This window comes from Dermacentor albipictus, chromosome 4 (assembly GCF_038994185.2).
Source record: "Dermacentor albipictus isolate Rhodes 1998 colony chromosome 4, USDA_Dalb.pri_finalv2, whole genome shotgun sequence".
Taxonomy (NCBI): domain Eukaryota; kingdom Metazoa; phylum Arthropoda; class Arachnida; order Ixodida; family Ixodidae; genus Dermacentor; species Dermacentor albipictus.
This window is the reverse complement of record NC_091824.1, coordinates 131,969,938-131,996,596: the sequence shown is the minus strand read 5'-3', so window position 1 is coordinate 131,996,596 and position 26,659 is coordinate 131,969,938. Positions and strand designations below refer to the sequence as shown.

Sequence of the window (26,659 nt, the reverse complement as noted above, 5' to 3'; positions counted from 1 at the left end):
GCGCACCTGTCAATGGCAATGACTGTACGGCGCACACTATACCTTCACTCATGCTTGGGCCACTCGCTCCTCTGTTCGCGTTTCATTTGACGCTGATAGTACGTACTGATGGACAGAAGACATGAGAAGCAATCAGTCACTAAGCATGGTTCCGATGGCGACTCCGCTTGATTTTGGAAAATAATTTACATTGGGGGCGAGGACTTGCGGAGTCGCCATCCGTCGGAAGCGCCTCCCTTGCGTAGTACGAGGGATCACGAGGCGCGCTCCTCAAAAGTTTATCTTACGGCGCTCAATAAGAACACCACGCGACCGCCCTCCTGGACATTTCTGCAAAGTTTTTTAGTGTCAAAATAATCTCCGACAAACTGAAACCACTGAATCGTTCACAGACACACTCTCTTTACCGAATACGTACAGTGAACGCCACTGCGCGCAGTGGTCGCGATGGAGTCTCCCTAACCGGCTTCCTGTACGAAAGGTAGGCAAACGCTCAGAGCAACCTATGCAAAATATGTTCTTATAGTGGGCTGTCTGTATAACCAAATGGAGCATACCAGAATGAAGCCTCAATGCAGCGATTGCACGGGTTCACAGAGACGTGACTGCGCGTCTGCATGCACATCCGCGCACGTTTCGCTTTCACTGCGTGCGCGTTTTCGCACCATGCCGCAAGCTTAGGCCGCAGAATATGAACATTTGACAGTACACAGACAACCACTGTTGCGTGAACACTACCAGAACTGCTCAAAAATAATTTCGTTAGACTTCGACGCCTACGGCGACGTGCCGTTGGTACGATTCAATCTTTTTTTTTTTTCCTTTCTTCTATATTCTTGGACGTTTCAATACAATTTCTCAAGTTGCGTCGCACTGTATGTTTATCAGTCTTCCCAGCGTGCGATTTCCCACTGCTTCTTTTTCGTAATCCAGTGCGTTAATTCATAACATAACCCATAAGCACGCCTCCTTTTTTAACGCGCTTCTTAACACTCCCTTTCCATTCCAGTGAACTTGCCAGCTATCTAGCATCAAAAAGTTCATAAACCAAACCGCCAGGACATTACCCGGGCAACGGGTGCGCGCAAGCGTTTCAGTGCGCGTTTTCTGCTACTCACCGAACATCGCAGTCCCAGCGCCATAGCAGAAATGTTCCTCGCGTATGTGCTTGCTGCATACCCGAGTTGTAGCCGATGGCTGTGTGCCATTTCTAAGTTTTGTAAGCCAGGCTTCACGCAGCTTCTTGTCCTGCGGCTACGTGTGAATAAGGCTGACACCGGGCTCCGTCGCGTACGTCCGGCACTGCGGCACCGAGCAGTAACCTGCCATGCTGCATACCTCCAAAGGCAGCCACTACCTATCAGTGAGTGCAGTCCTTTCAAATGTTGTCGAACAGACAACCAAGGCGGGAAAGCCTCACCACCTAATCAGAACCGCAGTGAAGGTGACTTTCGTTTTCAGCTCGCTTTGGCGCTTCCGAAGCAGCTGACGCGGCTGCTGTGTTCACATGATCCCTCATGCCACGTCACACCGACGGTGACACCAGCTTTTCCAGTGGTGGAACTCTCCCCCATTACTACGCTAGAAACCAGCAGCCTGCACGTAGTGAACGAGAGCACACACGGCAGCGGAGTGACAGAGTCACTCAACCGACATCAGGCACAAGAAGGCATCACAAACTTCTCAGGGCTAATTCCAATGCCATTCCGTTGTGCTTTATCGATGGTCGAAGTGGTGTTCCGCCCACGTTATCAACGCGGTCAACAGCTAGGTGTGGACAGCAGACGATAAGAGTCACACGGAATCGAGCGGACGGAATTCCTACATTATACCGGTCAAGGTGACCATGGCAGCAAGAAGCTAACTACTGCCTGAAGGGCGACAGAACGCAGAGCATCCGAACTTGACCATTAGCACTACTGATGCATCATAGAGGGCATTGCAGAGATCTTGGGTGAACTGGTAAACCGACCACAGATTGATTGCAACTCCCTTGAAGGCACTAAGTCTCATTGAAAGAGTTTCAGATTCTCACATTCGATGGCACAATTTCTAGATAAACCTTCTAATGTTTCAAAAACAAGTGCGTACTAGCTGTCGGTCACTGAAATGTGGGCACAAACTCTAAGTTTTCTTTACGAAAGATAACACACATTCCGTCTGTTCAATGCTGCAAGTAAATTGGGGAGATCATTTACCCTAGCCCCGGTATCAGTGTAACATTGTCCCAACTTTCCACTTTTACATGTCAAAGAGCTTAGTTTCCACTATGCTCCTGAGTAGCCCCCCAGTCAACATGAAAGTTGACATACAATATGGACCACAGATTGAGACTATGTGCATGATGCACCAGAGCGAACCAAAGCTCAAAAGTTAACAAGATTTATTTCATATTGAAACACTTGTTAGAAAAAAAAAATTGACATGCACAAGAAAGAAACAAAAAAATACAGGAGGGACAGGAAATTATCTTATAAAAGATGAAGGAACAGAGCAGAAATAGAAGACATACATGAAGCAAAAGTTGTTACGTCTTTCCCAACCAATCCACAGGCCGATAAACTAAGCAGTACTTTTGCGGAATCACAAGTCTCTTTTTGCCCAAGCCGAAAATGAGGCACATTGACAGGAAGTAGGAGGATAAAAGTTTCTGGAGAGAGAAAACAAAAAAAAAAAGCAAGGAATGAGCGAGATATGGAACTTGACATGTGAGGGAGAGTGACAGAACAGCCTCATTATAAAAATAATCTGAGTTGTGGTACAAACTCGCTCAGTTCCAATTACATGGTGGCCAGAGAAAGAGAGAGAGAGAGGCAAACTGCTCCTTTCAGTGGCATCATTTTCTTTTTTCCTTTTCTTTGCCCTCAAGAGTGCCTTCTTTCCATTGCCTTCTCTCAACAACTTGTCTTCAAGATGAGGTGGCAGCAGCGCTGGCAGCATAGTGGTTTGGTGGTGATCGTCGTCACAGTCTTAGGCGGTGGAGGTGGTGAAGAGAAAGGTGCATCTGACGAGGCCGTGGCAGCCCAGACATGCCGAACCCATCATCCACCAGGCTTTTTTTCTCCTTGGTGTATGAGTGGTGCTTTATTGGCAGGGTTGGGCAAGGAGCCTCGCTGGGCTTGCCACATGCAGGGTACACCTTTCAGTCCTCCCCCTCAGACTCTGCACACAGCAACAACCAAAACACATGTCAGCATCTGAGGTGTGCTGTCCACAAAACTAACACTAATCAAACACAAACTCATTGTGCTGCACTCCCTTGGTGCCCAAAAACACTGCAGTTCCAAGTCCACAAGCTCATCAATGTTGTTAAGAGGTAGAAAGACAGCATACATGCAACCATCAGCCATTACGACTTGCCCAACAAATTTGCACCCACCAGGGACTGCCTCCAAAATAGGGTGCAGGCAGCCATGGCTGGGCTAGCGGAAAAGACCTGTGCTTATTTGTTATTAGTTTCGCTCGAAGGAAGCAATGACAGCGATAGCAAGCAGTGCTCTGGAGGCTACCAGGCATCACAGGTATAACAGACGTGACAGCGAGTCCGTATATGGGAAAAGTATGTCACTACCGCATGGCGCGTCTTTAGTGACCAAACACGCCACACACACCAAATGCCTGGACCGCCATGGATGCAAGAGCATTCATACAAAGGAAATTTAAATGTGGCACGGTCTTGCTGTGCATCATCATGCCCGATCGCACTTTGTATTTTTACAGTTGCCCCAAAAAGCATGCACCTGTCACCTGGTTGCCCGTTGAGGTGATGTGCAGACAGCAACACCATTTCTTGGCGTTTTCCAATCCTCCTACTTTTAGCTAACACACAGTGAAGTAGCATCAGCTCATGCAGGTGCCAGGAAAAAAGCATGATGATGATGATTGTGTGATGTATGTACATTGAATAAATTTCCGGTGGAACACAGAATACGAACACTTAAGTGTTAAAATTTCAAGGTCCTAAATCAGTGATCTGGTTCCTACAGTTGCTAGAATGCATCTTAATGAGGGGCATAGCAATTAGAACTGTCTTTTACTTTTAGACCTAATTCAATTTATTATAAACAGTCTTGTTCAGCTATGCAAGTTTATTTCAAAAGTGCAATTATTTTTTCATAGGTCAGATAATTATTGAAATAATTAAATGTCCACTACTATTTGTGAAGAAAATGGGCAAGGAAATCTGGACAGAAAGCTATAAATATTGCATGAGTGGATAGCTGAATGTTCAATGAGTTTAGTGCTGCAAGCAGTTTGCAAATTTAACAACAATTGGCAATTTAGCAACTCATCAAACTCAGTGTTTACAGCATGGCTACTAGGGCACAAGAACAACAGGAGAAGAAGTACAGCAAAATATAGAACATGAATCAGCTTGCAGCACTTTAAACTTTATGCATTTAGCTTGATATAGCAAATAGCGAAAAAATATTACAACTTTAGCTGTCCTAGGTCTTTGAGATATTGTTGCCACAAACAAGCAGGGTGAGTGAAAAGCTTGTTTTGTGAAAATTGCAACAAACACACAACTTCATTTATTCAGGAATATCATGAAATACTAGCCTTAACAAGCTAGTATGCCCCCCGGGACATAGTGACCTTGAGAACTGTTCCCTGCGTGGTGCTTTCTCATGGCTCGATTCATGTTTGTGACCGATGCACGCTTCTGAGCCGAAGACTCCATTCGCTGCTGGTCTTTCTCATTGCGGTCTTTGCTTACTCTGCTGGGGTTGAGGCTCAGCTCCTCCCAAGTAAGACGGCAAAGCTCCTATGTTGCCCGCAGCGAACGTCAGCATTGTTTCTGCCACAGCCGCCTCTACAGCGAAGAGTGAGGCATGGCACTTTTTTGGTGCAAGAGAGCAAATCATTGAGTGGAAGCTCTCACTGTTGCTTTGGGCCTTTTCCCACTGGCAGTTCTCAAGCAATTTCTTATCATTCAAGCGCTGATATACAGGGAGCAAGGACTGGCAGACAGGAGCAGGCAAGTTGCAAGGGTGTTTCAGTGCAAGCTCAACCAGTGCAAGCACCAGGAGTTGGGCCTGAAGCGCTGATATACAGGGAGCAAGGCCTGGCAGACAGGAGCAGGCAAGTTGCAAGGGTGCGTCAGTGCAAGCTCAACCAGTGCAAGCACCAGGAGTTGGGGCCTGCTGGGCAAAGTGTATGGTTTCCAACGGTATTGTTGGATGTGATGGTACATAGCCATCACTGCCTTGTGCATGCCATACACATCCCCTTTGTGTTTTCGGCATCTATCCATAGCACGAGCTCAGCTGTGTCGTAAGGTCCACTGTAGGCCCACTCTTTCCACCAATTCTCTGAAGGCCCGAGGCTTCGTGCTTCATTACAAGGTTGCACAAAGCTGTGCCCATGTGTTTTTGCAGATGATTCCCGCAATCCACCTTGTTAATCTCTATGGAACCACTCTATGGAGCCATACACCTTTTTCTCTTGGCAAGATGCAAGGTAACAAGGTGCAAGCGAATGTCTCGATCACTGAGCACAGTAAGGGCGGCCGGCCTTCACTTTCACTTATCCTGACCTCTCGCCTTTTCTGGCACCGTGCCTGGTGGCAGGCCTTCCAATCTTCAAAGGAAGGACTATCTTCCTTGGGACCCCACTCATATGCAGCGCAGAAATTGCTGAGGACAATGTAGTTGATAACAAAACCCGTAAACAGTTCAATCACGGTGCCGAAGTGCGAGGACAGTCTGCGGGTTATCCATGAACCATCATACGACACTGCGATGTTCCCGGACTTGCTCAGGCACAATAAGGAGTAAAGTTTGCGAACCGACCGCACACGCTCGCTTGTCACGTTCCAGGCCCTGCAATCAGCTGCAGGTCCCAGCTTTCCCTTGACGTAGCTTTGCCATGTCTTTGTGTGGAGTCCGCGACGGTTTATGTTCATCATTGAGATCACATCATTGAAGGCTGTTTGGAGATTTCCAGTGGCCTGCATGGTGAGAGCGGTGAGAATGTTCACAGCAAACGAGTTCACTTCCTGTGCACTGCGGACAGGCGACGAGCTCCACTTCGATGACCCCGCACCGCAGTTCACCCACTTGAGAAGCAACATGACAGCGAGTCCATATCCACGCTCCTCTACGAGTATATTTAAGTCTCTACTGCATATTTTGCACTTGGCCAGCACAAGCAGAGTGTTCCCCACATCTAAACTGACAACAACAAACCGTGGCGTGCCACGGCATCAGTGCTATCAACCAATAAATCTCACTTCCTCTCCATTGCAAGAGTTGATGACAGGTGCTGCAGTATTTCTTCTGTTTTCCTTTTGCCCTCTTCCAAACCTGCATAGCTACTCTGTAGAGCAATTCCAAATGTATAGCTATTCCTGTATAGCTTCAGCACATTGTAGACACATATACACACCAAAAGTTTTTCAAGTAAGTAGTGAAGAGTACCACCTCTTGCATGTACAGTAAAACCGCATTAAACCGTACCTGCTTAAACAGTAATTTCGTTTTAAAGTAGTGAAGTCAAATCCCTGACTCAGCGGCCATTGAACATTATGTGTTTTGCATCCGCATAAACCGTACCAGCTTAATGCGTACGTATCGGTTAACACGTGGTGTTTCCACTTTTCGTTGCGCAAACACGGTGGTGCGTCGTCTCCATCGGGCGGCCCGGCAGAGCAACAAGCCTCAGAGAGCGGAACGGCCTCCAAGCGCCCTGTGCGTTCGTGCGTTGTGGCATCGTGCAAGCGAGGACTCGCGTCATGCTGAAGCTCTGATAAAGAAGATGCTGGATGCTCAGCATAGCAGAAAAATTAGACATCGTTCATGCTATCGAATGTGACACAAGGAAGTCAGCGCTGGCACGCGACAGGGACCTGCTGTTGAGTACGGTGTATGGCATTTGGAATGCGAAGAAGTTGCTCGGCAGCGCCGCTGCAATCGCGAAGAGATGTCGGTTATGCGTTTAGACTTTTCGCCATCGTTGCCTCTGTTGTTACCGAAGTGTCGGCTAGCAACAGCAATGAGGATGACAGTGGCAGAAGCTGGGCCAGCCTCATGAATGCAATCATCGAGACGAGAACAGCAGCATGCAATGAAAAAGGCACCCCACGACTTCTGCAGAGCTACCGTGTGCGTGCATGGAGAATACGTAATACCAACGAGGAATCTGCCATGCGAGTGTTTGCCGAGAAGAGGGGGGCTGGTTGAAAAGCTCAGCTTCAGCAAGTTTGAGGCCGCTGTCGTCGCTGATAGGCTGCCAGGGCATCAAACAAAAATAACATTTTTGTCGCGCGAAGTGAATAAATACTGCATGTTTCTTCCCCTTTCATCGCACTCTCTCAGAGTTCAGTTTTTGACATTTAAGTGGTCAATCTCATGCTATTTCGGTTAAACAGTACTACCGTTTAGTACGTACTTTTTCCGAGCTCCGGACAACTACGGTTAAACAAGGTTTCAATGTATACAGTGGAGTATACCGCAGCAAGTTGGTCAAGAGTCTCCACTTTACCATGCTAGCATTATATCTGGTGATTATAAAATTTTCTTGCCTTTTACGATATTATTTGAAGTGTTCCTCTCGAGCATCTCATTACTTGTTTGCATTTCACACCATGAGTGTTGCTACTGAAACCGTTTTGCAGTGCTAAAAGTGATAGACGATTAACTGAAATTCACATTTAACATGGTAATTGAAAGCTGGCAGTCATGTTCTGAAAATTAAATGAGTGAATAAAGTTTCAACAGTACTGTATCAGTCTCGGAAAGGCACACCAAGCAAGCACCTGAAAGCACTTCCATCGTATCCATGTCCTATTTACAAGGTGGCCACTTCAGTGGCAAAAAATTGTTTTCTAATGTGTCGGTTACAGTCAGGGTTGCTTCATAAATTGATGTGCCGCAGAGCCGGGCACTAGTAAAACACGTTCAGATCGCGCCCGCACTTACTTTCTAGAAAATTTCGGACGTTATGCTGGTGGCTCAGTGATAACCTAGTCATGATCACTGCATTACAAAGCTTCACCAGGTGCTGTCTGGCAAATGGTTCATGCTCGCGGCGTAATGGTCCCTAATTTCCTCATCAATTACATTCACAGCGTTACTCTCAGGCCTAAGAATCTAGACGGATGAGGGGGCCCCTCATCACCACTGTGGATCTTTGTTTGCAACAGTGCGAGCAAAAGATCTGTTCTCTCCCAAGAAAAAAAAGAACAAAATAGAACAAGTGCAACAAGAATTCTTGATTACGTTAGTTTATTTTAGTTTATAGACACACCCATTACTGCATGCTCTTGAAGTCCCACCCAATATGCATTGTGTCCTACATGTAGGATGCCACTTTTTGAAGCGCCGCATGTGACAAATCGTTCATTACACAGCATAGATACCCTGTCATATAGGCATTTTGTCCCTTAAGGACAGCTAATCACAACCTCAGCAACAATAAATTCTGGTTGGATCAATTTTGTTATCTTTTTCTGAAATGAGATAGTGCCCTACTCGATGTCTGTGTGCACATGTTGCTGCACCTTTCATTGCACAAAAAGCTCTAAATACACACTTACCAAAGCCAAAGTTTGCGAAGACGATATTTATCCCCTCATAAATACAGGCTAGGAACCTGACGATTTTCTATAAGATATATGTGGTGCAACGAGGAACAAAAGCAGTTTATTACATGTAGGACACTAGGCATATATGGGTTAAATTCTGCCTCGTTATCTAGTGCTTCTTTAGGTGCTTCGTCGTAGCTGCTGCCCGATTACGATCGGGACATGATTTGAGCAAGATGTGGTTGCAGTAGAATTTAGGTGATCCGATCACAGCTCATACAAATTTTTGGTGGCCCCAGTCAAGTTACATTAACTTACAACATGCAGGTAAGGTTGTTGCGAAAGGATTTTTGCCCCACAGCATTTCATATGAACAGATGCCACCCCACAGATCGCATGTGACCTAGCCATAGATTAGAACAGCATGCCACCAAGCTGCCAGTTTGGCAGGTTGCTACCGTTGCTCACCAGCGGCACCTTATACAGCCTCAGAGTTGGTGCGCACAACCTAGTTCAGATGTGCATGATCTCGCAGGCCCTGATGTGCCTTCGCTGCAAGAGTACAGATGGCGCTGGTAGGAGAGGCTGCAGCCTGCCAGACAGGAAAGCAATGCTTTTTTGCTTTAACCTTGTTTCTGCTGCTGCTGCATGCGAAGCCACGCTCTTGTTCGTGGCTCACACCCGTTTGCCGCATAGCAGCATGCCATGTCTTACAAGCAGAAAGCTAAATTTTTTAAAGAGAAATTGGACATCCTGCGAAAGGTGGACGAGGACCCCAAGAAAATACGGATCAAGCTGACGAAGCAGCTAGGCCTCGCAATGTCGACATTGTGCACCGCTGTTGGGCAATGTGAGCACATCATGAAGAATGTGCTTTCCTGCAATGTCAACGCAAAGGAGGCGAAGACATCATGTTAAGCTAAGAAAACTCTGCTAATGTGGTTTAAGGAAGTTACTGCAGCCGGCGTGAATATCAATGGCAAGGTTTTGAGAGAAAGCCGATGAGATCACGCTTACTTTGTGCACTGATGGATTCTAGGATTCTAACGGATGGATGGCTGCACCATTTCAAAACTAGGTGCATTCTTGTATACAGAATGCATCTTTGGTGAAGGAAAAGAAGGCTGACGAGTCAGTCATTAACGTGTGGCTCTTGACTACACTGCCGTCGCTCATCGCGGTGTACGAGCCTCGAGATGTCTTCAATGCAATGAGGCAGGTCTGTTTTTCAACCTTCAGCCAGAGAAAAGCCTGTGCTTTAAAGACGAAGCATGCCAAGGAGGGAAAAAGCCATGAGCGAATCACCGTCCTTTTCTGCTGCAATGCAGACGGGCCTGAGAAACAAACTGACGGTGATGGAGAAGTCTCGAAAGCCTCGGTAGAGGGCCATCTTTAATGAAAAATTTGAAAAATTTAATGTATATTCCTTTTAAAATGCTAAATTGTTTCAAACCTGCGTCTATCAGTCATCTGGATATATAAAAGGAAATGTATGACAGACATCTACCTTGCTTGTACTGTGCTAACAAAAATGCGTGGATGACAACAGCCGTGTTCAGAGTTCATCTCGCCCTTTGACAGAAGGATGGGAAACAAGAAAAGGAAAATAGTCTGGTTTCTTGGTCAGCGTGCCCCACACCCGAGAAACTGCCGCTTCAGAACGTCAAGCTTGTATTTTTGCCAGCCAACACGACCCCGCGTCTATGACCATTGATGCTGGAGTTATAATGCGATGCATTATTTTAAAGAACTTCTTGTGCTCTGTCTTTTTGCCAAAATTTATTGCAAGGATGGCGACTTACAGCTTATGCAAGCAAGGGGGTTGAGACTAACTCAAGCCATGTCTGTGTGGCTTTTTCCTGTACTGCCTCCATTTGTTGTATATAAATGGATGTCAAAAAGAAAAAAAAAAGAATAAGCCTGCTGGATGCTATTCACTTCATAGCCCTGGCTTGGGACCGAGTCCCAACGGTTACAATAGCCAACTGCTTCATTAAGTGCGGCTTCTTCAGGAGTGCTACAGAGGTGCCCCTAGAGCCGGAAGACCCGGAAATCAAAGAGTGGGACCAGCTTGATGACGGGCACTCAGTGTGATATTTTATCGCCATAGACGACAACCTTGCCACTTGTGGTGTGCGCACGGTCGAGGACATTCTCAGCAAGGCCATGGTTGAAGCTGCAAATTACAGCGAGTACGAATGCGACAAAAATCACAAGGGCAATGCCAAGCAGCCACCACCAGCTCAAACACTGCACGTTTTCGCCATCCTGAGGCGTGCTATGGCAACGGACAAGTTCAGTGACGACGAATGCACACATCCTTTTGGATTTGAAAAGTCTGCTGGACGACCTGACGAAAAAGAAGAAACAGAAGGACATCACGTATTTTACCTGGCAAAAATGAGACACACAGCGTTGTGCGATCTCTTCGTTTGTCCCCGTCTCTCGCACTGTTCTGGTTTTAAACAAACTACCAAATGCCCAAGTTTCCACCCTTCACTGATGACCTTGACACGATAATGCTGACCAATCGCAGGGCAAAGCAGCATGATGCTGCTGAAAAAGACCAAGGATTATATTGAAATGTAAAGAAAATGTGACCTCACTGGTCAAGCACTGACGTCCTGGCAGGTATTAGGTGCTCAAAGGCTTTCTTGAAACGATTCTGACAAACAAAGCTTTGGCCATTGTTTTCTCAGCTTTTAATTTTCAAGCAGCTGTTGTCACTCATCGCTTTGCCATTTCGCAAATAATGAAGGTGGAATCTTTGTTTCTTGCATGCAAGCCCTGAAGCATCGGAAGTACTATATAGATGTCCATTTTTGTCTGCATTAAGGATTTTTATAAGTCACCTCTTACAAAAATAATTTGTAAGCCAATATGCATAATAATCCCTCTGTCTATGTACGCGCTGTAAGTGACATTTACAATGCATAATAAAGTTCGTGATCGTTTTTCCTGTGCTTACTGTGCAATAAAAAGTAAACCAATAGCTTTATAGAATAGGGCTTTGTGAACATTATAACAAAAATGAAGAGCTACTTCTGCGACTTTAATTAGTTGAGGGATGACAATTGTTATAATTACAATGACAGATAATAATTAGATGGAGGACGCCAATTGTTGTACATCAAAAACAACTCGGAACTGATTTCAGATCTGATATCAGCATATTCCACCTTCACGTACCAAATTTCAACTTATAGTTTCACAATTAACTGAAATTGTTTTCATTGCCACAGCCCCTTTCAACTTCAAAATTGGAATGACAGACAAGCACCCATCAATACTGCTACACACCATGCAATCTACATTAAACATAAAGCACATATTCAAGAGAGCATGTGCTCTACACATATTAATGGTGCTGTGAGGTAGTTTTGTGGCTGTTTGCTGTTCAATACGTCACTCAACAAATTAGCCCCCCTTACCAAAGTACCAAAGCAAGCACCCCCTTACCTTCCTCGGCATTTTGGAGCCACTCGACGAAGCGCTTCATTTGATCGAGGAACACGCTCTTGCCCTTAGGTGAGTGGGCGCCCTTATACCACTTGAGGATAGAGTCCTCGCTGAGCACATCTGTCTTGTAGAAGAGGATAACAATCTTCTGGAACACCTTCATGAAGTTCATGTTGTCGTAGCAGAACTCCTGGACTTTGACCAGCAGAGCTACCTCTGCACGTGGAGTGGTTGTGAAAGCCTCAAGCAGAGGAGTGTACTGCTTCAGATGCTTCAATGCTTGGTCCGCCACTAGCTCTTCCTTCTTGTTCCAATCCATGCCAGACATCTGGGTCGTCCACAGCTGCACAAAAATACAGAGGTAGCACTTCACTAAAACTCGCTCAGGCTGCACACATATTTTCAGTCGTGTGCACAGACTTGCACACTAATCCGGCCACTCTTATGTTTAGGAATGATCACGTGACCACAACAGGGTGCCAACCATATGCAATGCCCCTAAGTGTCTAAGCACAGTCAGATATATAACTGCATGTAAAAGAAAAGTACAGTCCACCCTCGGTTTAAATGCTTTTCACTCTGCCAATATGGAATTACAACACATTACTTATGGAGATAGTTTCCCTTTCGCGAGACTCAGCTCATCCCAGCACCCGACCCCTCGAAGCTTATGCTGATAGTGCTCTTGGCACTGATGATGAGCTTGGCACAGCGCAAAACACACTTGTATGGAATGCTTTCGGGGCTGTGTCGCAAAAAGGTTTGCGAAAGTGAAACTACCTCCGAAAGGGATCGCCCACGAATACCACGCGCAAGGAAAGGCGTCTTCACCTCAGACATTAAGTGAAGAGAACTTGTTTCTCAATTGTGATTTCTTCAATAAATGTAGCATTTCTGCTTCCATTCATCCCGCCTTACATTCATGGGTTTATTTCTTTTTTTTTTCGCATGACTAGAAAGTAGACCTTCGCAGTAACACTCACGGTAGATTTACATTCAAGTAGATATGATATAACCTATATTTTGCCTCACGTGGCTCCACTGTAAATGGCGTGCGTATACATTTTGAATTCTATGGGAAGACAAATGGGGAGTCAGGAAAGACCGCATTATAGCCAGTCCTGCACTATAAGCAGTTACATTATAAGTGGTTTGAGCTGTAAAAATAGGTTAGACTGTCTACAAGCATTTCCCATTTCGCCCTCATCGAAATGCCGCCGCCACCGTAAGGATTGATCCCGCAACCTTGAGCTCGGCAGTGCGATGCCATAGCCGCTAAGCTAGAGGGGTAGGTCAGTATGCAGCCTGTTGGCATGCCACGGAATATTCTGCCAATTACCCAACCACTCATCTCCCTAGACAAAAAAAGCTTGCTTTTACATGGCTTGCACAACCTGGGAAGAGCTACTGTTCTACAATGGAAAGGCCACTTACCAGTACGGCCACATCGTGCTCGGGCAGTGAGTACTTAGTCATGTATTCCTTCACGCTCTGGATGATCTCCTTGACTGGTACTTCGTTCTTGAGCATGTTGCTCACCTGCTGCTGGAGATCCTTCTTGACACTCGATGCCTCCTGTGCTTTCTGAAAAGAAACCCAGAAGATCAACATTGCGCTCTCCCATGGTTCCTGGCTGATTCTGCTACAGTAAAACCTCATTAAACAATAGCCACTTAAACGGTAGTTTCATTTTAAAAGTAGTAAAGTCAAATCCTCGACTCGGGTGCCACTGAAAATAATGCGTTTTGTATCCGCATAAACTGCACCTGCTTTTTTGAGTACGGATCGGTTAACACATGGTGTTTCCACTTTTCATCACGAATTCACGGCGGTACGGCGGCCCGGGAGAACGAGCCTCAGAGTTCGAAATGGCCTCCAAGCGTAAATGCAAAGGGCGCTTAGAAAGGTGAAGCCATATCAACCTCAGCATCATTTCAGCGTAGTGCCAGAGTCAGAGAGCGTTTTGGCCTGTGTTATGGCATTGTGCAAGCTACGACAAAAATCAGGTGCTCGGCATAGAAGAAAAATTGGACATTGTTCGTGCTATCGAACATGGCACGCAAGCGGGATGTACCGTTGACTACGGTGTGTGGCATTTCGAATGCGAAGTTGCTCGGCAGTGCTGCTGTGACCGTGAAAATACGTCGGCTACGAGGTTTGACTTTTCGAGGTGTGACTCTTCGCCATCATTACCTTGGTTATTGCAGAAGTGATGCCTAATGACAGTGATGAGGACGACACGAAAAGTGAAAGTATGGGCCATTCAGGCCCAACAGTGGCAGTTCCCCTGAACTGAGACAAGGCAAAAAGTTTGCCAATGCGAGTTCGTATCTGCTGCCATTACCACGCAGTGCATACCACAAGTGTGCTGACTGCGAAAGCCACAAAGAGCGTCGCAAGTTGTCACAGCATGCCACAAGATGGCGCCAGCTGCTTCGTGTCCGCGCCACCAGCGAGCGTCCACAAACACCAGAAAAATGAAAAAGGCGAGAAGCAAATTGTGCCTGTGCTTCCTTTCTACAATCTCGCTCTCTTCGTCAGTGAGCGCGGAAATGCACCACGGAAGCAGCAGTGGGTGCGTCGACAAAGCGAAAAGCTGTGCAAGAAAGATTAAAATTCTTTAAAGTACGCACTTGTGCATGAAGGCTAGAACCAGTGACCATGCCGATCAATGGAAACGGCAGGCATTCTGTGTCAGGGTGAAACTACCCATGCGTGGAACGAACACTGTAGCATCCGCTGACATTACCGAACTCTGGGAGGACGTCGCTGCTGACAATAAAGTAGACGGTGCATCGAGGGAGGAGTTTCTGAATCGGATAGTGCTGCCTCGTTCTGCGAAGCTCCAATGGAGCAATCGTCGCAACACACACAGTGGCATGGTGCGACGGATGCGACGACAGCAGCGGCAGTGAAAACGATATTGACAGTGGCCCGTTTTTGACACCGACCCCAATGTTCACGCACGGTTCACTGTCATCTATAGAGTCGCTCACTGTTTTCATGCATGCCAAATTATAGATGCCAGTGTTCGCGCAGCCACTGGATGCAACACACACCGTGGTTTTAAACCTGAAATTTCCGCAAAGGCAAGTGCAGATTACTGACTATTTCAGTGTGCCTAACACTTGACACGCTGTTTTAGAGGCATAAATAAATGTTTCATTTTCACCTGAGCTATGCTGGACAACACCGGGCTGCATGAACTTTTCAATTAACTCGTAAAACGAAACTATCCTCGCACATTACACTAGCTGTGCGATCTGTGCTTTCATTTATCAGCGTCTCCTTCGTGCATTCTACAATGTTGTTGCACACGCTCTCTTGGGTGGGGTGGGGGTGGCGGGAGTATGTAACTTAGTATAGGGGACTTTGAAAGGAGAAAAAGATGGAGATTAAAGGCGGTGTTTGGAAGACCATGTTTGGATATGTCCACAACCTCCTGTTCGCATCTCTCTCTCAAACACACACACGCACACTGACAGTTAATCTAGACTGCTAGGATTCCACAGTACTAAGTGTCAGGCCCAGTATACGTCAATCCAAGCCGATAAAACTGTGCCGCAGCCAAGACCACCGGTCGTACCTGGTAGTCCAGCAGCTGAGAGACGCCGTGTGCCTTGAACGTAGCTGTGAAGTTTTCCGGACTCCTCTTGCTCACAGGAAAGAACTCCTGCAAACCAAAAGGATACACCAAATCAGCACCCCTGATATGAAACCATGCACATTGTGGGGTCTAAGCACCTTAAGTACAAAGAGCATGGTGGCCAATGTAAAGGGCCAACTCAAAATGGCATTTATTGCTCCATTTATACAAGAACGCCAGTTGGCCAAACTACAGGAAAAATGAAACATGCTGAGCAATCGAGGAGGTTCAACTTCTGCATTATAGATGTTCTACCACTGAATGCACCATGGAAGCTGTCCTCCTGCCACCATATAGGAAGACAAAGGTGCTAGAGGGCAAGAAATTGCAGAAAAATGAATTTTTTTTGAATATCTCATTTTTGGATTCTACAGTGACTGATGCATGATCTTGGAAATTTGTACACATCTTGGATCAATATTTGAGTCATAAAAGTGTTTTTGACTGTTCAGCAAGCGTATTCTTTTTTTTTTCCTAATGCAATGTGCAAAAAAACAACCTCTTTCCGTGACGGGTGGCTGCCATTCGAAGTTTGATCACAGCAATCCTAGTCCTATCTGAAAGAGCCACTCTTCTTTAGTTTTAACCGTCACTGCTACTCCACACACTGAATGGCTACGAAGAACAAAGAACAAGCCCGGAATAAAGTTGTCCCACTGCGCAATTCCATTTATCGACTGAGGCATCGACCGTAGCATGCCATGCCACTGGCGAATTTCTGTTCTGCTCTGGCGTGCAAAACTCGGCTTGCAACAATGTCAAACTCAGTTTGCAACAAAGCATAAGTTCAACTAACAGAAATGTGCGACAAGTGTGCACTTAAACTTTCGGAAGTTCCCAGTAGCTTTGGAAGACATTGACAACAGTTGGATAACTGTGCTGAGGGCTGCCAAAGCCATCCCCTGCGACTTCGGAATAGGCTTAGAAGATGGACGCAGTTTTGACAGCGGCAGACATCCCGACATGACTGCTGCAGCCTGCTGCCAATTTGCAGAAAATGGAGGAGGCTCAAGAAAAACTGCAAGATTGTTTCAATGCTGGCCACCAAGCAAGGCTAAAGATTTTCTCGCTACTGCTTAGGCCACCGCGGCTGGCTCTGATGAGATGGAGACATGCTTTTTTATTGTAAGCCTCAATTGCATAAATGCTCTGCTATTTTGTGTAAAGTGCCAGGTGTGTGATGGCAATGTCACGGCAAGCAAAGCTACACGTGGCAAAAAGTGGCCATAGTTGCAACATGAAATTCAAACTGAGAGTACACTGTCATTTTAAAAAAGCACGGCTACCATTGTGTGCCTTTTACTCTGTAATAGTTAGGCGTGTGCCACTAGTAAGCCTCTGATAAATTGTTACTGCACCTACAAACAGTAGTTAATTCAATTTAGTTACAGTAGAACCTCTGATATGTTCCCATTACGTACATTTTCCCAGTGCCAACGTTTGCAATCGAGAACAAAAAAAATGACCTAACAGAGTTATGCAGATTTTTTACTTGTTCATACATTCCCGGAAAACAATTTTTCAGCACCAACAATCAGTTCGTCGCCAAACTGCAATCGTATAATATGTTTTCCAGCTGCTACACCTCATATAAATAAGGAAATGCGCAACGTGCACGCAATCGAGATCAGTATATAGCTGTCCGCCACGGCTGCTTCACTGCAATACTCACTTGCCCGTCTCACATGAAAACGCCAGCACACACTCAATTTCTCATTTCAGTACCAGCTATCACTGCCAATCCTACTGTGATAAGCATCTTCACCTGTTTCATAGCACGAGGTGCCGTCAGAAGCATAGCGCACGCTTTTAGAGGGACACTAAATGTTACTACGAAGTCGAGTTAAAGTGATAAAGCAATGCTCTAGAACGTCTAAGGCGTCAACATATTCGCGAACAGAGCTTTAGTAACTGAGAAATTGAGGTAAATTCATGACACGATTTGAGACTCCTCAGCGACATTTCGGTACTAGCCCGATGACGAAGGCACACCTCATCACAATTTATTTCACTAGTAATCAACTACTCGTATTAAAAAAATAATTTCATTAGATTAAAAGACAGGAGAAAATGCTACTTGTCTACTTCTATTCAATTCTAAGAAAAATAACATTTTTACGTTACCCTTGAGTAGTATGGGTGATCGAAAGGTTTCGTTTTCGCTCGACTCTGTGCGCTCCATTTTGCGCCGCGCGTGCGCTAGAGTTTCAGTTGTTTCATTATCGCGTCATGCCGCGCTGGTTCTGCTGGCTCGCAAAACTTGCATTTGCAACAAGCAGTGAGAGTGCCACGTCCATAACATGTTGTGGGATGCGCGAACGGTCCGCGGAACTTGGCCAAGGGCAGTTGCAGCGGTGAATCCAACGTTACTTATCACTGTGTGCCAACGAGTGAACCTCTCCGTTCGAAGTGGTCAAGTGCCGTACCTCTGCCACAGCGCGCTCGCAAAGAGCCGAAAAATCACATAGTGTGCTTGCTGCACTTTCGTCCAGAGGATTATGAGTTCAACGCCGACTTACTGAAGTCGTGCCTTTCAAAGCAGTGCTTTCCCGTAGCGCTGTTCCGTCGGTCTTGCCTGCATTCTTCGAAGCGCAAGAACAACTGCAGGTCGAAGACGGGGTGGTGAGTGCGGCATTTGGTTTTCACGAAGGAAAAACTACAAATGTGCGTATACACAGCCATATACAGTCGCCGACCACTTATTCGGACCTGACGGGGACTGCTGAAATGTCCGATAAACAGGTGTCCGAAAAAGCAGATAAAGAAAAAAAATGAAGTCCTTTATTTTCACGCACTTATTCGGACTCCGCAGTAGGCTTGAAGAAATTGTGAATGTGCCATTGCACGCTGTTCCGTTTACGCGCAATCAGATAAGCCTGAATCTCGGAGAGGGCCATGCGGCACCTGAAAGCGCAGCCACTGCTTGTGCACGCTCCGCAAGCGACGGCAGCATAGCACATGGTGCATCGTCTTCTGACTAAGAGCCATCGTCCGGTGGTGCAGCAGAAACCTGACGAATGATCTTGCCGTCGTCAGGTTCTGCGCATGTCAGTACAGCAGTGTCAGCACCTGTGAAACTGTCAAATGAGACGCTGTCCGGAATCGCAATGCAACCACTGCGCAGGTCTCGGCAGAACATATTCCGTGTCAGTACGGAGCACATCGAAAGGCAAGAAATCTTGGGCCTCCTGGCACCCGCTTGCCTGCATTGCTCACTCACTCACTGCTGCGGGCTTTATCTTGAAAGTGGTCATCTTACGGGACGAACGGGCGGAGAACATTTTTCTCGTTGGGTAAACATAGGAATGCCTACGCATTGTTTTTGTTTTTTATGTGCTTTTGCGTGGTTGCTACTTGGATTGTATTGGGTTTAATAGCAACAGCGAATTCGCACCCCTACCGGCAGCTTCTTTGTGTTACAGGAAGCCAACCTCAACCGCCATGCTCTTGTGCACTGCAATCGGCAACAGCTGTATGAGCAGGAAAGACATCAAGGTGGCCATGTTTTAAATTGACTATTGCTGGCAGCTGTCGTCCGAGTGTCACAACTCAAGAATCGAACGTCTGCGCACATGAGATCTTGCCGATTTGGTGCCTGTGCGTGTAGAACAAGAAAGAAAATAGTACGCACTAACCGTTTAGTGGGCATTGAGCGACTATGGCTTAAGCGGTCAGCCAATACATGGGTTTTACGGGGGTTGGGTGGGGAAATCTTCGCGACTACGTTTAAACCGCAATTACAGATCAAGCGGGTAGGTACCGTATTTACTTGCAGAATGATCGCACTCACGTAATGACCGCACCCCTGAATTTTGTCATCAAAATTCGATTTTTTAAAAATTTCCCATGTAATGATTGCGTCCCGAACTTGCCGCAGCGATATGTCGTGTGTCAAGTCTAGCTAATAATGATCGTGCTTACCATCTGTCGAATGCTATGCGAACGACTCTTCCAGACAAACCAAGCGGTCTGCACGCACCAAACATTCATAAGTAGATGCCCTCTTTCATTACTTTCATCACTTTCCCCACTTCCATCACAAAAAGAAGTACAACCAAGCTTGCCTTTATTATGTGTAGGCTTTATAATGGTTGTGGTCAACAACAAAAAAGGCTCCTTTCGATTCTTCTCATCTGCACTCGTGGGCACGCAACAAATTGCAAGGGGCAATGATAGTAGCCACGTTTACACTGATACATTAGAAGTGTACCCTATTCATACGCCGACGCTTGTAACACAGCTAAGATATTAGCCCACCCTAAGCGGAAACGTGCCGCATTAGAATAGTAGTGATGACAGATGCCGCAGTTTCTGCAGCATGCCGGCCATGTGTTTTTATGTCACTGGCAGCTAAGCGCGCCCATCTGTTTCTGGCCCCTCAAAGTGGACATGGCTACATTATTGCAGCAAACTTGCCAATATTAACAATATTATTCATTACCGATACGGAAGAAACTGTTTCAATGCACGTAATGTACTCACGAGAAGAAAAAATCGCATTCGGCTTGCTCCGCCGGGCACCATTTTTGTTCTGGTGTCCCACACTACACACAGCAGCAGCCGCCTATTATTTGTTGACCTGTTGTCATCCCGCAGCAAAAGCGGGATGTTAAGCACGTCGAGGTGGCAAAAGCAAAAAGCGCCAAGCATCTCAACGTACTGGCTTCCTCGCGAGAAAGTATAAGGGCACTCTATGCCACTTGTCAATAATGTTCCCATGGCGTATCGGTTTCAAAGGCAGGCTTTCGTGCTAGAGGTCCCGTGTTCGAAACCCGCTGTCAGATAATTTTATTATTGTTTGTTTGTTTATTTATTACACAGTACATGTTGAAAATGAGGAGTTTACAAATTCACGAAGTCGTTTGAAGCCAGAAGGGCGAATCCATTTACTACCCATCATTCCCATGCAGCCCCGCTTGTAGCTCCCATGGACACTAGCACCAGAGTTCCCTCTAGTAGTTCCCTCTATGCAGCAGGCATTGCGTGTGGATTTGGTGTCACCAGAAGCAGATTTACACGAAGGGGCTGCAATCTTGGTCGATTGCTTTCGGGGATATGAGATACGATCACTCTCGCGCTCGGCACCGGATACGACAGCTTCTATGGACGACAGCATGTGCTAGAGAAAAGCTGCTGCGTGCATGGAATGCTGCTGCTCTGCATCCAGTGCCAAGTTACGCAAAATCCTGCGAAAGTGATCATCTCTCTGAAAGCGATAGACCGAGAGTAGCATTCAACGGCAGTGCCACTGCCACCTCTGACTGATGCATGGAGCACACTGTACTGTTGGCAACACAGTTCTAAAGCCTCGAGCAAGGCTTGCCAATGTAGGCTAACGGAATTGCCAGTTAACGTCCATTTTACGACAGATTTATTTCTGCTACCTCATTTTGCAACAACAACATTGTCATGAAAGCGAATATTTCTCCCCCCTCTCCCCCAATTTTGTTATTGCAGTGTCTAACTGCATAATTTTTTCTTATAGTCCTGTGGAAAATGTACTGCACGATGTACAACTCGATATATAATAAACTTGTCGAAACCACGGCCCCCCCCCCCCCCACACACCTCCCCCCATAATTGCGTGCATGTGCACTAGATCTAGCCACAAGAGTGTTGGCCAGTGCCATTCAATTCACAGACGTGACCGAGAATGGCACATTTTCATTTTCTCTCTCCACCATCTCCCAAACCCAATAGCACCAATGGTTGGAATTGCCTACACACCATGAGGCGCGAATCGAATCCCGCCTTGCGCAGCACAGCCCACAGGGTGGACGGGTCCCGATCTTCCAGCCAAGTCTGGAGCACATCCAGCAGGCACTGCAGAGCCAGGCCGTCCTTGACCAGGTGGTCCTGCAGGGCGCTCTGCAGCACTGAGGCGGAAACCTGACCCCCCGCTATCAGCACTCCAAGCACCCGTGCCAGCTTCTGCCGGTTCTCGGCGCTGAACCCTTTGAGGAACATCAACACCTTCTTAAACTCCTCTTCCAGGGTCTTCTCAAGGTACTTGTAACGCCGTATCAGCTTGGTGATCAGCTGTGCGTAGCTGCGAAGGACCTCCATGTTGTTGGGTGCCGAAAAGACACATGTGTCTGTCTGTGATGGCTTGGCCGTGTCCAAATCCACGATCAGGGTACCCCCGGGTGCTGCATGACAGGCAAGTCATCTTACAGACCAATCTACAGAGTACAGCAGAACCAAGTTAAAACAAACAGGCTTATGCACAAAAATAGTTCTGATATTAATTCTACATGCCCAATTTTACTATAACAAACTTACAGCTTGGGGTGTTCAAATACTGAATAGTAGATTTAGAATTTAATTGAATAAAAAAAAACAAATATCGAATACAACAAGATGCTTCACAAAATTTAATGCTTATAAATTTCGGTCAAGAAAATGTGGTGTTGCACATGCTCTGGAGCCTCCTAGCAATGCATAACGAGAATGTAGCAAGCTATCAGTAACTTGGGTACATAGAAATCAAGATATACAGTACGATCTACTTTTGTTAAAGGGAACATCAAATTAATATCACAGCTCAGTTCTCGTCTATGAAGATCTGGAAAATCTTCTGGAAGTTATCCTGATCTGGAAATTAAACTAAAAGTTTTGAAGGGATGCACACCAAAATGTCCCGCAAAGGTGCGTGCATTTAATGTACGCAAGGCGACAAATGCTATTCTGAAACTATCTTCTCCAGACAAGTATTGGTGTTCTGGTTGCCTCACAAAATTACGAAATGACATCTACCAAAGCGAAAATGTGAGCCAAGTGGACTCGCGCTGGCGCGTGTCTTGAAGGTTCAAACCGCCATTACTCTCAATGTGCGGCAAACGCAAGGCATGCGAACGCGAGCTTTCACACACCGGCAAGCTTATGTGTAGTTTGGCCTTTTAATGATCAAGAGGGCTAGAATTTCCAGATGCAACCATAACTGTATTTTGCCATAACAACCACTGCTTGTTGGCTTCTTACAGTTTTACATGCTTACCAGTGGTACAAGTTAACTGGAAACTGCAATGTATGCCTAGGTATCCACTAAAGGCAATATGGCAGGTTTTGTCGACATTCCTGATATGGGCATTCTAGTACGCAATACTTCAGTGGAACAGTCAGACAGGAATTGGTGTAGTCTGCTTGAGAAGGAGCACACAACACAAGCACAATAAGAGTCTTTGGTTGCTCACCCAAGATGCCGCCGGCCAGGAGAATGTCAAAGATGACCTCTCCATAGCGGCGATAGTCCAACTTGGAGCCGGCTGCATCCAAGAACTTGTGCACTGCATCTAGGTCAGACCCAGCCTCTGCAAAACCCTGCAAGATGGCGTCGCGGAACCCTGAGGGGTCATACTTCTCCTTTTCATCTGAAAAAAAAAAAAAAAAGTGAGGGAGTTGAAGCCTTGCAGTGACCAAGAGAGTGGCAGCCACGAACAAGCACATCCTACATTGGTCCCTTTTAGTTCCACTACATAATGGGCAAAGGCCGGAAAACAGAAAAGCTAGTTCTTGCATCCCTTTAAGACTATGATGGCTTATGCCACACTGACTGAATGTCGAAAAGCAACACTGGGGTTATGAGAGATGTCGTAGTGGAGAGTTGCAGATTAATTATGACCCCTTGAGTTTCCTAAATGTGCACTTATATCGAAGTATCCAAGATTTCTTGCAATTTGCCTCCCATTGAAATGTGACCCCCATGGCTGGGAATCAAAAGTCGCAGCCTTGTGCTCAGCAACAGGACGGCACTGCCTATGACCTAATGCGACAGATGGGTCCATGCCAAATGTTCCCTTAGATTTTATATGCAATTAAGATAAGTCTCAAAAATCAGTACACATAGAAGGCCTTGCTTGTTTGAGCTCAATGCATCATAAGAACAAGAAAGCACGAAATAGTACACAGACCTCTTTTCCTGGTCTTGATACGCTGACCTGATAGTGTCGGCTTTTCGGGTTTCTGACTCATACAAAAGCAGCTGCAAGAATAGTACAGGCAAAAAAACAATCAGCAACAATATTGCCATTAAAGGGACCCTGAAGCACTTTTCTAACTAATCATAGAATGGCCTCGCTATTAAAGGGCATTCCCTCACGAATCACCTGCCAAAAAAGAATTCTAATCTTTGAAGCATATGCAGGATTAGAGGTAGTTATCACACTGATACAGATTTTTTTTCTCTCTCTCCTGTCTCCACCACTAGCATGCCAGATGGGCGTTGCCTCACGAATCTCCTGCCAAAAAAAGAAAAAGAATTCTAATCTTTGAAGTATACGCAGGATTAGAGGTAGTTATTGCACCGATGCACAGATTTTTCTTTCTCTCCTGTCTCCACTAGCATGCCGGGAGCTACACAGGGGAGATGAGATGGCAAGGGAGCAAGGCCTCGCCCAAAGTTTTTTTTTATTTTCAACTTTATGACTACTTCTGGATCAGGCGAGTACAGCACTCACTCACTCGACACGAGATGGTTGTTCGGGCGCCTGCAGCTACGTCACTTAGCGGAACCAAAGCACACATCACAGCGTCTCGCAGGCGAGAGAGCTCGTTGCGGCACCTCATGGTGGCCCACAGTATTTACGCACAACTGTCATGCATAGACCAGAAGTGGCAATGATGAAATACTTTATTTGGACTTTTGTAATTGCAGACATGTTATTTATCATTTACCTCAAATTAGCAATTATAGTACAACTGACAATGCTCACATGATCACAAAAATCCCCCACTCCTGTTGGGCTCGTTTGCCTGCTCACAATGTAGCACCTCATGACATTGCGAAAAAGCGATTTTCTATAGTTTTTGACACAAGATTGTAAATTAGTTTGTAAATTGTAATTGTTTGTAAAGGCAAATTGTAACAAGTTTGGATGACTGCACTTATCAAGAAAACAATGTTAACTGGATTGATAATGCCTTCAGTGATCATGGCTTTATCAAACATTACAAGTGATGGGGTTTAATGTTCCAAAGCAAAAGCAGGGCTATGGCAAACAAAATATCTGGAGTGCCAAACTAGTTTGATGCTATATTCTTTATGCGACTGCCATTATGCTGTCGCATATGCATCAGCTTCACTTCCTGTGCTTATTTACAAAGCCAATAGAGATTGCAACATTTTTTTTTCCTTGTGTGTGATATAGCGTGTGTAGGAAACTTGCAAGATAAAAGTCAACAGGGTTATGAAAACATACTGGCTGTTCTTGACAATACCTTTTGCTCTCATGCCTAGCAAAAGTAAGTGAAAACAAAATATTCACTCATTTCATGTCTCAAGGTCTGTACAACTTTCAGACCCTTTCACTACTATTTAACAGCTTTTAGTAAAAGGCATTTAATCGAAAAGGTCCATTACCAACACTTCGTTCGCTTAAATTGCTGAGTACAAAGGTAAATTATATATTTTGACTAAGCCACACAAACTGAGCCGAAAACTAGGCTTCCCTTCCCCCCCCCCTTCTCCAATAAAAGGGGGGCGGAAAATAATGGGCACAGACGAAAGCTTCAAGTTCGGAAGCACGTTGCCACTCTCATCCATTATCAAACGGCCAGCTGAGGCATCCGACGGAGGAGCAAATTGCGCTTCCTCGTCAAACGGGTTCTGTCACGCAGTGAGCGGCGCCACCGAGAGGTAATTACTGCGTACCAAAAACGAACACAGCGCAAAATACTACTGTTAGCGCCGACACTCGTAACAGGCATTACAGTATCAGTGTACCGTGGCAACATGCCTCCAGGCCACAAGGCACTCAAAGCAAAATGGAAGAAAACTCGAGGATGCCTCTTGCGTGAATCGGCACCATCGGCCAAGGTCGCCCAGCGACAGTGGCAAGAATAACGGAAGGAAAAAAAAAAGCGAGAGCTACAGGCAAGAGATGCAACTACAGAACGCAGTAGCAAAAGAAAAGAAAAGAAAAAACGCAGAAAGAACGCCGGCTACCTCGAGACTGGTTATTAGGGGTCGCCGCACGGACGGAGACCGCTTTTGCCGGCATATCGTCTACCAGTCAACCATAAGTATTTTCTCCATGCTCGAGTTAAGCGTAAAGTCTCGTCAAAGAAAAAACAAAATGAAAGAACAGTATTCCTGCTTGCTACACGCCATGCTTATCGTTGAACCGGCGTACGCGCTGTAGAGAAAATAAAGGGGGTGTGCAGAAGGACGGGCGGCGGAGAACACCGCTGACATCGCCGCAAGTTACAAGTCTATTCCCAGTGTGTGATTTCCACGGCGGGAATATACGTGACACCGGCGTGACTCACGTGTTCATGCGTGAGCCAGCGCTAAACACGAGCAGGATCATCAGCCGGCAACTGAGTTGTCTACCGGCATCAACATCGGAAGGGCTCTGAATGAATGTATTTGCGCAGTTAGAATTACTTCAACCACAAATGTGATTGGCCGCGGCCAGAAGCTAAAAGCTAGACTGTTGCAAGAAAACGTCCATAAGCACCTATGCCTTCAAGAGAGGCAGAAAGTTCGCCCTTCACACAAGCTGCACAAGCAGACGCTGAAACGGGGACGCACTCGGCGTTGAATCACACGCGAAGTTTCCGACGGCGAGGCCTACCACACTGCGCAATAAAATGTTCGCGACGCCAGTTATGAATGAAATGTTTAAATCGCGCGTTCGGTCTTTTATCTTCTCCCCACGACGATATGGTAGCGGGAACCCACATTCTACACGGACGCCGGCAATGCCGGTACACGCCTTGAATCACGGCACTCCGAAGAAAACTGGCTCACAACGGCGCAAAGTGACGAGGCTTAATAGCGTTCAGGGAGCACACCACCGTGTGCATCGCCCAGCGTTACCTGCCAATAGCCCTTCCGTTAAAACGACATGCGAACAGTAATACCTACACGTTATTCGATAATAACAGCCATAACAAGTAGTCATAATGTGGTGAAAATACTTACTGAAAGTTTCTCAAGTTCCGCAGCCCTAACCCCAATACGTCGTGTGGACGAGCGCTGCTGCACACCTGAGGATAAAAACCAAAACCAAAAAAATTTGTTGCCG

At 46.1% G+C, this 26,659-nt stretch overlaps 1 protein-coding gene across 3 annotated transcripts; it reads right to left on the bottom strand.

Annotated features, from left to right (window-relative positions):
* Positions 1-2,366: 2,366 nt before the first annotated feature.
* On the bottom strand, positions 2,367-26,644 carry kra (basic leucine zipper and W2 domain-containing protein kra). Of its 3 annotated transcripts, none has more exons than XM_065427336.1 (8): positions 26,557-26,644; positions 23,543-23,613; positions 22,826-23,002; positions 21,360-21,781; positions 15,573-15,659; positions 13,421-13,570; positions 11,987-12,329; positions 2,367-3,162 (listed from the first exon to the last, which is right to left on the bottom strand). In XM_065427336.1, exons 2-8 carry the CDS (start codon positions 23,601-23,603, stop codon positions 3,143-3,145), a joined length of 1,260 nt encoding a protein of 419 aa, XP_065283408.1. In that variant the 5' UTR covers positions 23,604-23,613; positions 26,557-26,644; the 3' UTR covers positions 2,367-3,142. The 3 variants fall into 3 exon arrangements, with proteins under 3 accessions (XP_065283408.1, XP_065283409.1, XP_065283407.1); XM_065427337.1 differs by lacking the exon at positions 26,557-26,644 and adding an exon at positions 26,500-26,518; XM_065427335.1 differs by lacking the exon at positions 26,557-26,644 and adding an exon at positions 25,899-25,921.
* Between the last annotated feature and the right edge of the window lie 15 nt (positions 26,645-26,659).